The 11,794-nt window shown below is 38.6% G+C and overlaps 1 protein-coding gene across 1 annotated transcript in view; it reads right to left on the bottom strand.

Moving 5' to 3' along the window:
* CUL3 (cullin 3) overlaps positions 1–11,794 on the bottom strand; it is a 36,102-nt gene continuing 24,308 nt past the window's right edge. The window contains exons 9-15 of the mRNA XM_027906052.1: positions 11,436–11,543; positions 8,102–8,226; positions 7,862–7,958; positions 6,722–6,856; positions 2,580–2,766; positions 1,087–1,232; positions 1–414 (exon numbers count right to left, since the gene is read on the bottom strand). Coding sequence (XP_027761853.1) covers positions 283–414; positions 1,087–1,232; positions 2,580–2,766; positions 6,722–6,856; positions 7,862–7,958; positions 8,102–8,226; positions 11,436–11,543 — 930 coding nt within the window. The 3' untranslated portion in view covers positions 1–282. The remainder of the gene's footprint in view (positions 415–1,086; positions 1,233–2,579; positions 2,767–6,721; positions 6,857–7,861; positions 7,959–8,101; positions 8,227–11,435; positions 11,544–11,794) is intronic.

The raw sequence follows: 11,794 nt of genomic DNA, 5'->3' as shown, positions 1-11,794 counted from the left end.
TTTCTCTGTTTTCATACAGTATTGAAAACAAACGCAGCACATTCACATTTTCCCGAAGAATTGTAAGGATGATCTCTACAGGGACAACGTTGAAAAGCCTGAAGCTCAATCAATTCAGGTTGAAAACTCTCAAAAGGAGTAAAAGGCTTGATCTGAATGGTCTAGAACATGTACTGTAATTTCAAAGAAGAGATGGTCGTCTTAATATTAATGATTTAAAAGAACTTCCCAGTTCATGCGAAGAGTATAGTCCAAGGATAAATCAAATTTTCTGAACGCATTTTATGCTACGTAAGTGTACACTTTGCGATCCTCAGGTGTTCGTGCCAAATATTCTCTCTCAATAAGTCCTTCAATACGTTTTTTAATAACAACTGGACTTGGTAAGAATCGGGCCTTCAGCTGCTGAGTTACCTGAAACGTAAAATAAAAAACACAATAATATAGGATTATTGTTACGACTACAGGGCAAATAAGATCTTAAAAGTAGCCTAACAGACCATAATAATCAGAAAAAAAAAAATATGAAGACAGAGATGGCTACAACTATGAAGCATAAGAGGCAGTCTGCAGACTTCTGACAGTCCCTCAAGTTGCTTGCTCGTGTTTGGGTATGATTTCAAAGCTTTACACAGGTGTGGTCACAACCTGAGAATCCTGAAGTTACTAAAAATTACTACTGTCCTGAAGCTGTCTGAACTTAAGAGTTACAAGCAGAAGGATTATTTCTCTCTGCTAAGAGCTGAAATCCCCCAAGCCTGAACTCAAAAGGCAGTAACAATATCAAAGCAGAAAATAATCACGTTAAGCACGGTGTTTTTTGTTGTCAACTGGTTTTCAAGGGATTTAAAATCATAATAGCACTAAAAGGAGGAAGGGAAATCAGATATACCCATAAGCACATCCTAAAGTAGAGGGTAAGGACTTAGATGTCTTCAGAAAGACAGGGAGAAAAAAAAAGGATAAATACAGCATCTCTCAAAGGCCTTTCAGAATCACGTTAGAAAGAGCTGTGTAACTTCAATGAGTTAACAGGAAAAGCAAAAAGAATTCCCGAGTCCATATCCCAACTGTGTACAATCATACCTCTGCTACTAGCACATTGTGTTGCATCTTCTTTCTAGATTTCATTATCCGAACTATAGCAGCTTCTATCTCATGTTTTCTGTCATCATCTACTTTCTGCCTCGTTTCTTTCCTTTCTGGATCAGATTCTCCTTGTTTGGCAGCAACTTAAAGGAAAGAAAGAGAATGTAAATGATGCTAGCAAAATTAGGATTTATTTCGTTGTGTGTTAGCTTCACTGTTTATTTCATCTAGACATCAAGTTATATTTTCCTGAGTTTTGACATTCCCAAAGTTGATTTTTTTTTTTTAAATGAAAAGCAGCCACAAGAACATATTAACAGTTTCTGGCATATTTTGATAGCAAGTGACAAGATAACAATCTGTTATTTAATTACTAGTATGTTAAAATTTGAACAGTATTCAAATGTTCTTACAGGCACAGGCACCACCAACCCCCACATCCCCATGCTCACGTTAAATATTTTTCTCTTTAATATAGCAAATAATCGATTTGAAGTAGAAAAAGGATTGAAAATTTACTTCACAAACTAGTAAACAATTTAAAAGTTCATCAGTCAGAAGAAACAGTCTAACTTTATCCCCTCCAACTCAGCTATATTATTTGTATTCTGTTCTCTTCTATTTATGTTATATTTCTGCCCTTAGGTTAAGCTTTTCTTTGCCCTTCACCCAAGCATCATTACAACCAAGCCCTCCTCCTGCACTGGTGTACCATTTTCCTCCTGCTCTTCTTCACTCAAAAGCCCCAACTATTCATCAGCTTTAAAGAGACACACATAAGAACTTCTCTGTCTTATGTCAGAAAGATAAACCCACAATTACATAGTTACTCTAAAATCATCTCGAACCCCAAATCATATTCCCCGTTCACAGACCTTTGTGAAGGGGAAATGAAAAAAGCAGAATTCTGTTAAAGCTCAGAGGGTTGTTACATAATCTGCTTTAATTTGGCTTCTGTGCTCCTGCTCACCAGGAAAAGCCTCCAGAGGTGATAAATGTGTTGCCAGTGCAGTGCTCTGCACTCACACAGAGGGGTACGTGCAGTGTCAGCTATGTAGGCACTGCTGGGTTTTACCTGAAGCCCAGCAAGTTCTATTATTTTAACAAATAGCACGTGAATTTCCCATGTTGCATTTAAAACACTCACTTTCGCAGCAGCACAGCAACTTTTGAGGCAATTGTGCTATTTCTGAATCAACCAGTAGCATATTTGTTATTTTATTATTTCATTTTATTTTTTCTTTCAGTATTTCCTTTAAGAGATAGTTACAAATTTTGTAAATTTTGTAAAAGTAAAAGGCTTAACTAACTGACTCCCACACTTTTCTTGGTATTTGAGTTTTCATTTTGATGCAACTAGTCATCATCTAAAACCCCCCTGTGTTTCTCTCTTCCCTTTTACTTCTACGGACATCAATCCTGCAAAAGATAATTTGAAATTTTAAGGCAGCTTTGGGACTGCAAGAGAGTGGAACATAAAGCTCACTTACCCGTCTGAATCTTGACCCTGTGTAGCTTAGATGTGAACTGATCATTCACTGTAAATATATGACCATTTTCTATTTCTTTTGATTTAGGCTCTTTTGTGAGAACACGTTGTGTTGGTTTTCCACATGCAAGGGACTGTAGGGCTCTAACCAGTTCTCTTTCAGGGATATCAGTTTCTTGTTGAATTTCCTAAAGGAAAATACCTTGATTAGCTCGTGGCTATGACAGAAGTATCATGTTTTGCAAACAACATCAGGGATTGCTTAAATGTCCACCTTCAAGCGTGCCAAATAATACTGTGACAGTTGTGGGGCTTGAAAGGTTAGAACTCATTCAGCAGCAAAGTCTCAGTGTGTACTGTGCAAAATGATCCACCTGCGTCAATGCAGAGACAGTGAATTTTGTCAAACGAAGAGTCACCATCGGCTGAAAGAAGAATAATGAATAACCAGCTGCTCCATTTCCCTGCGATTTTTGAGAAGGCTGGAAGGATTTGTTAACTGTTTCCAAGGTTTGCTGAACAGGGTGAAACCTTCTAACTAGTGATGGAAAACATCCATGATGTTTATGACAATTCCTGACCAAGAGCTGCATAAATGCTTTTGCATTCAGCCACACTGTTGAAAATAAAATCTCTACAAATTGAAGTAAACCATGTCTAGTTTCACCATAACATAGAAATACTCTTTCTACTCCTTCCTCAGACCCAACGTGTTCACTGAGCTCCCAATTCAGTACAAGTTAATTTTCACTTATCTCTTTCTTCCTTTTTCTAGCCTGAGGAAACTGCAGACACTTCTGATTTCACATTCCCATTCAGACTCTTGAGGGACTCCTAGCAGCTAAAGACTAAAGTACCCAAGAGAGAAAATAAACTTCCCAGACAGGCAGCTGTCCACAAGAGCTATCCCCATCTCAGCTCCACCAGCTTTGTTTCCAAGAGCAGTATCAAGCTCTTACCCTGCTGTCCTAATGAACTCCCAATTCTCATGGCATACAAGCCCAAGTGATGACCTCAGGTTAAAAGTAGCAGTAACAATTCTAAGTGCTCCAAATGCTAAGATCTGTAAAGAACTATAAAGAACTTGTTAAAAGTTCTTTAAACAGTGACCAGGAAAAAAGCAAACTAAGTTCAATCAAATAATGTTATTTCTTGGAAGTACTCAAGTTGTTTTTAAAATCAACTGAGGAAAAAAAAAATTCTGCTTTTCTGTTGTCATCCACCACTGAGAATATGCAATAAAAGTAATTTGGATGTGCTGGCCTTGACTAGGACTCTCCTTTTGGTGAGAGTGAATTAAAGAGTTAAAAGGGACCTTTTGAAGGGGTTTGATGCTGACCATCCTTACACAGACCGACTGTACATCTCTGTTGTTGTACTTCACTGTGTAGCATTTCAACTCAGCCACTAACACGCAAACCATTCGGGTTTCAGAATTTATAAGCCAGCATTAAAGTAAGAACCATGAAGAATTGCACTGCAATATGCTGCCTCAAAAGGAGCCAAAAAGTTGAAGTTGGATTAAAAAAAAAAAAAATGTAGCTATGAATATAAATGGGGATAACAGATGTTCCTGTGCTCTCTCTTTCCTTCAGCCTGTAGCATAACGTTTTTCTAAACATATTTTTAAACAGATATGTGATGTAACAGTGAAAAATGTATACTTGTTCCCCATTTCCAAAAATGACTTCTTTTAAAGGCCACATTAGATTTGTGCACAGGAGTAGTACTGATTACACAATCAGTGCTAAAAATATTACCAAGTGAGCTCTATCTGGAGGCTACCAAAGAAATCCCTCTCGGTATGGAACTGTCTCTGTCCAGTTCTACACAAGAAAAAAGGTTATTAGAAGGAAAATGTGCAGAAGGAAATCAGAAGGAAAAGTATTATGCAATTTTGTTGACAGAATAAAAAGTATTTTTAGTTTTATTTACAGACTTCAACTTGTATCTCTTCCAAAGCAGACATCAGCAAAAGAGGAAACACATAATCCAGTTTCAAATTCTAATCTCTGATTTTTGTGGAATTATTTCAACAACTTAACTTTTACTGCAGCCACATTTGTATATCTTGTTTGTTAAACCTAAAGAACCAACCTTATTTTTGATGTCGTTACAAAAAATGTGCATTTCACCATTTAAAATAACATGTTGTAACTTAAATAACAGATGAATATACTGAGTATTATAGGAGATATGATTAGAAAAAACTGAATTCCTTGAAATAATTAGCATCCTTTGAAGGCTTGCACGCAGATCCTCCCTTTTCCATATCAGTTTCATTAACCTAGACCCATAGGGCCACCAGCTGTTTTGCATATACAAGTAAAATGTTACTGTATAGGAATACAATAAATTCATACTTTTTTTTTGTGACGGAATTTTTCTATGCAATAACTTTTAAGTTTCCATATGATTTTATGCATAATTTTTGCATCATCATTATCCCATTTTCCTCTCAATCACATGCCTTAATGGCTGTTAGGATTACTGTGAAGATCTTATCAAGTTTGCAATTAATAATCACACTGAATGCAAAATAAACCATCAAAGTGTGTTCAACTGTGAAGGCAACTTCAAATTAATCTGTTCAGCTGTGAATCTGCAGAAGCACTTGTGTATCAGACACTTTTAGGCTTACACAAGCACACACCACAAGTCAGATCACACGCTGCATCGCAGTGAAAGCCCTAATTTGACATGACAGAGAAGTAATGGTTGCCCAGCAATCAGCAGTTAATCATGGTATTCAATTATCAATAAACAAAGATAAAATTCATTCTCTTCTTAAGTTTTCATAAGCTTTCCTGGCTGGAGTTAAAGACAACTCCCACACACTTCACCAAAGAAACCAAACCAAACAAATATGCCTCCTTAATGTTTTAGTTACAGTGGGACACAAAGTAAGAGCTTAAGAACTCCCAAACCAGAAATAAACAAAACATACACAACTTATAAGCAGGTGGACATACTTCTCTATCATCTGGTCTTAGTAAAATAAACTCTAACTTAGAGCATGTATTAAAAATTTTTCACTGCTCTACCAAGTATTCATCCATGGGTGAGGCTCTCCTACTCATAAAGCCTACAATTTGATGGTGTAAGGCAGCCTCCAGCTCAATTTCAAAACCAGCTTCTTGGAAAAAAAAAAAAGCTGTTAAGTCCCACTCCTTATTTTTGGCCCCTCATATATCCTGCAGAGAAAATACTCAAAGCTGTAATGCTCCTGAAGTAGATTTCACAACACACAGGACTTTGTGCTCTAAAATGATGGGTTTTTTAAAATTCTGAGTAGTTTCTTAAGAGCCTCTTATCAAATCCTGCCGTCCTTAACCCCAGCTGATACTATTTCAAAGAAACTTTCTTTATTAAGAGGCTAGAAGTATGCCAAATAAGCTGAAAACAAAATCCAAACAAAAGGCAAATGATCACTATGCATTGCACAGCCAAAAGTAGAGGAGAAAACCTGGAAATCCACTCTCTTTCAAACTGCACCCATGCTGATTTTCAAGGCCACCAGTGCTCTCTCAAAGGGAAGATAATGTCTGAAGTGAAACCCTTGACATTAGCAATACAATGCTCAGATGTTGTAGCACAGGATCCTCCTCCGCTCCTAAAGCCACCACCTTCATCACCTTCCATTAGCTGACACCTCAACCTTTACCAGCAACGCCCCCCTTTGGTCTCCTTGTTAAGAATCCATCTGGACCTTCTTCACTGTCCTTCCTGGCTAGCCAGCTCAGAGAGGGGCTGAAAGGCCTTTGAATCACACTACAGCTCACACCAGCCTGCCAGTTTGAGCACTCTGGCATTCAGGAAGCCAGGACACAAATCCTTCTCCACCCTTTCGCCGCTAAATCCAGTTTATTAAAGATAAAATGAGGAAATGGAGCCACCTGCTGCGTTCCAACTTCAGCTTTTCTACAGCTCCATGGCCTAGAAATAACCACACTCACAAAACTCAAACACTTCTGAAAAATTGTGTTCCCAAACAGGTGTACTGCTAACGATCTGCTTCCTGCATTTACTGGTTTGATCCACACTCAGAACAAGAGGCATCTGATCTTCGACAGTGTATTCCAGAGAACAAGAAGGTGCCTAAAACAGTCATTTAAAATGAGGTAAGTCAACCACAACACTTACCTCAAATGTGTATTTTTCTCTGTTGTTAAAGAGCATTAATATCGTCATCTGGAAAGTGGAGACTTGCAATATGTGCTTCCGTGTATTTGAGCCAGTTACTTGGGCACCTCCCACGCCGACTTCTGAGCCATCTTCCTATTTTAAAATTCCAAAGCTACTATTAGATTATTCTCCACTGAAAAAATATTTTTACCTTGATAAGATGGAAGTTACATGATGAAAAATTTATCCAGGAAGATCAGTCTACACAAGAAATGGAACAGCACGTGCCTGGGGGCATAAGCAGAATGTTCCTCCAGGAGCTGTCTTAGAACATCAGGGGGGATTGAGGTTGGAGCCACCTCTGTAGGTCCCTCCATCACTCCAAGCCAGGCCATCTAGAGCCCTCAGTCACATACTGAGCATTGCCAAGGACAGAGTCTCTACCACCTCTCTGGCCTCTGTTTCAGTACTTGCCCACCCTCTAAGTTTTCTTACTCTTATCTTTAAAATTATCAAAATATTTATCTTACAGTAACACAATTTTAACATTCTCACAATGTGCGTTATTAATACTTTGTTATAAGAGTTCTGTTTTTGTTTTGCACTGCCTTCTACATTGCCAAGCATCGTGCCACTGCTACCTCCAGCTTAGCACTTCAGAACTGGTATGAATCACTACAAAATTATTTTCTTGCATTCATACAAATTAAGCATTGTATTTCCATTAAACTCTGCTCACATTCTTGTTTTTGAAAAAATGTTGCCTACGCTGCTAGCACTCTGCATATGAAAAGCAGGCTAAACTTGGTTTAAGAAAAATAACTCTAAAAAGAAACAAGTTTCTTTTTACTTTTGAGTCATTTACAGTCAAAAACCTCCAAACACTCAAACCACTGAGGTCCCTTCAAGATCAAATTTACAACTTCTCTACAAGGTAAAAGATGATGTTGAGTGATGCATTCAAATGAGATTCAGAGGGGGAAAAGAAAAAGTCAACCCAAAACTGCTACAAAGGAAGAATTGGACTATAAGCCTGTCAGAAGGCATCTTTTCCTTATATTGTTAACGGGTAAGCTTTTATTTTACAAAATTCTGAAGTTACTAAAAATGTGCATTTGCTTACATAGATACAATATTAACACAATCTTGATACCTTACCTTTTTGACAGGCCCATAGAAAGTGGCATTGAGATCTGCAGAACCCATATGATGCTGGAGTGTCAGCTGTCGCCCACTATGTTTGGCTAAATAAAATCTGTAATAGAATGGAATAGAAAACAATATGTAGTTCACATGTGGTACTGAAAACTTTAAAAAGTCACACAGACTTTTCTGTGAAGTTAAATCTAGAAAGTTTCTTCTTAAAACCTCTACCTAAAAATCTGTTTTAACACATACCTTCTAAATATTTCAAAAGCATGTCTGGGAGCTGGAGGGATGTTACACTTTGGTGTGGCTGACTGGGTAGGCCAGTAACCTGTTGTGAGGACACGCACTGTAAGATCAACACCACCCAATGAGACCTAAGGACAGTTGGAAGAAAACATACACAATTTTAGAACCATGTTTCCTCATTTCTTTCTTTCTTTCTTGGCATAGAATTCTCATAGACTATGAAAGAATTAGACATATATCTAGAAATATTATTTTTAGGAAACCAGAAAAATAAATTAATTCATCACTATAAGAGTAGATGGTACTGCAAAAATCCTCCACATCATTCCCCTCTGGCAGCTAAAAGCACACAGAATTTAACGAAATAAATTCTTAAGCGACAACAAAATGTCTGTGATCATAAACAGAACTCATGATACATGTAACAAATCTCTCTGAATAGCTTTTGGATGACATGCAATAAAGCCAGGTTGCAAGAAACGTGGCAGTTTCAAAATAACTCTTTCTAAACTTACTCTGTGGAAGTAGAGGGTAAATCCTGAATAATCTGGTGTTAAATCACACCTCTGGACTGCAACACAAACAGTTACTCACTTCTACACACACCACCTATCCTCCTTCCCTAAAGACAGCCATTACTATAAATATTCAGCACTGGTGAGCAAACATTCCACAAGTGAAGTGCTTTATTTTACCTATAAAGTAGATGCATTAGCAGCTGATAAAGATCCAGCAGCTGATACCAGTGAGGCATAACCCTCAGTAGGTATCTCAATTAAGTGGAGCATTATTAAGCTTTAAACTGCCTATTTCCAGTTCTAGGGGGTATGACCAATATCTTCAAAGAACACACGTTAAGGACAAGAAAAACCAAAGCATACAATATCCAACTTATATAAACTTACTACGCAGAAACAGAGCACATTATATTTTAGAAGGTCAAAACCTGAACTCAGAAACTTCCACTATCCAACAGCAGAGTAGCATTTCCATGCACTGTGGAAGAGTTTTTGTACTGTGCATGTTGAATGCCTGTGTGCATCAACCACCCTGTACCCAGGAAACTCCTGAGAAACCTAAACCAACAGGTTTAGGCTACTCCTACAGGAACCCCTTGGACTGAAAGGAACAATCTGCAGAACTACATACAGATCCAGATAAGGGCTCTTCTGTAGCCAACATTACTGCCATCCTTCTAATTTCATATCAACAATATTAGAAGGCTCACAGAAGTTCAAACAGCCCTTTAGACACAGAAAACTGGTTAATTTGTCAATTACCTAATTAAAAAAAAAACCAAAACAAGGAGCCTCAACAGTTTTCCTCTAGGCAAAGCACAGGGAAAGGCCATCAGTGCAGACACGATACAGAAAATATATTTATCTGGAACCGAAGCATCTTAGCTGAGATGGCAACTCTTTCCCAAATTCTTTTGGCCTCAGCCAGACCGGAATACAGCAATAAATTAGAATGCCTCACATCATACATTGTACAGAGCACTGAAAAACTTCTGGAAGCACTTTATTTTACAACGTGTCTTTTCAGCATAAAAATGGTACGAACTAGTGGAAAGTGCCCTGAAGGGATCTAATCTTTACAGGATTACAAATGTTTCAGGATCACAGTTATAGAAATTACTACTTATAGTCTAAGAGCCTGGGCCTTCCCTAATGCTGAGCTTTCCACTTACTGATAGCAAACCAATCATCCACACAGACCTTGGCATTACCTGTACCTCAGGAATTAGGATCCAGCAGGAAACTTTGCAGGTAGGATTATTTAGAGAAAAGCAGCTGCCTGACTCCTCTAGGAGACACCATACACATTCAAGGTACACAAATTGTTTAAAAAGGAGTAGAATGCATATTTATATTTATTTATATTGCATATAAAAGTGTCAACAGCAAGTTAACAGTAACATAACCCCTCCCCCAATCTTCCTGTTTGTATTTCCTCTCAAATATTATTGACATGCAAAGAAATATATATGCTTCTTCCATAAATAAGTACTCCCAAAATTTCATTAAGAGGCCATGATTAGGCTGACCAAAAGGCAACCATCACATCAACTCCTGGTCTCTTGCCAAGAAAAAGATGAATTTTCAAGTAAGGCCTAGCAGGACATCTGTTAATATTTTAAATTCATCTTATTAGCTGTATGTAGCTAAAAAGAAGAGAGAGATATCATTTATTAACTCACTTAATCTAAGACTGTCACGTAGAGTACACAAATCTTGAACACAACCCCCGCCCCATGTCCAAGTCTGGCACGCTACCTAAAAAATTGAAATTTTTCTTCAAATTTGTATTTCAAGCATTCTAGAAGGAAAACATGACTCGCCTCTAAAGAAAATTAAAAAAAGCAGTAGTAAGACAGCCTGTCCACAAACACTTTTATAACTATCCAAATCCTCTGCAACCTTTTCTGAAGCCACTTGAGAACATGCTGTTCCCTCACTCAGGATGATTCACAGTATGCTGATGAGGAAGATTTCCACCGAGGGCTTCAAGAAGGCAGAGATTTCATATCACCTTGCACAGCCAGGGACATTGGACAGAATACAGCCACAACCATATTCCTGGCATTCACTTCTGAAACTGATTCAAGCCTGCTTGATGTACAGACCTACTTACCTGCAGACAAGGCTGTTTATTATATATATATATTATTAAGCTCTACTGCATATCAGTAAAAAAAAAAGTGTTTTAGAGTAAGTGAACTGATATCCCAGTAGAAGTGATCTCTCCTTCATGCAATATTCCAGAGGCCCAATTTACTACAAGGTGAATTTTTTTTCTGAACAAACAACTAAGTCCATATTTGCAACCTGAATAAAGGGGCAGCTTTGCTTTTAGCAAAGGCATTCACTGCATCAGGAAAGTTAAACCTCAGTCGGCGTGCTTTGCAAACACCGTCAGCACGCGATAGTTGTCTTGCCATTAAAAAAAAACAACACAGGGCACAGTGGAGATTAGCTTTGCAGAGTGAGAACGGGAAGGCTTTGCTGGTGACACAGCACCTGGGGGTGGACAGTTGGCCCTGGGGGGGTGGGCGCTGCTGGGCAGGGCGGGCACATCTGGGCGGGCACATCTGGGCGGGCACATCCGGGCAGAGGCGGCGGCCGCGCTCCCCCTGGCGGCCGCCGCAGGGCAGAGCAGCCGAGCCTGCACCCACTGCCCGGCGCCCCTGGGACAGCAGGAGCTCCAACAGGGCTTTATGGAATGCAACTGGCACTACCCGAGCTGTGGATCAAGCTTTGAACCGGCTTTAGCTCGACAGAAGTCCAGGGTTTGTACTGGAGTAAAAGGACAAACGCACAGACCCCCATGCTCTTACCCCTGTCGCCTGAAGATGTTGCCTGAACTCATCCATCGTCGTATTTGAGATGCTCATGTCCCTGAACATTCCTTCCAGTTTAGATGTGAACTGACATCCACATTCAGTCTGAAAATACACACAATAACTTGTTGTACCAGCACTATGAAAACAAAGCTTCTGATATGCAAACTGCAAGACCAAGTTTATAAATCTCAAAAATCGTATTTCTGTACATTTGGTTACTGGGATTTCCATTTGCATTACATTCAGATCTTTTAGAAAAGTTTTGTATCTTATATAAGGACCTAACATTACACAGATCAAAACCTGTTTTCCTTCTCTTTTATACATTATGGTATTTTTTATTTCATTTTCAC

This window comes from Empidonax traillii, unplaced genomic scaffold, assembly GCF_003031625.1.
Source record: "Empidonax traillii isolate 1590-97213 ecotype Southwest subspecies unplaced genomic scaffold, ASM303162v1 scaffold1244:size288329, whole genome shotgun sequence".
NCBI lineage: Eukaryota > Metazoa > Chordata > Aves > Passeriformes > Tyrannidae > Empidonax > Empidonax traillii.
The sequence above is the reverse complement of the archived record's forward strand: the minus strand, read 5'-3'. Positions and strand labels throughout refer to the sequence as shown.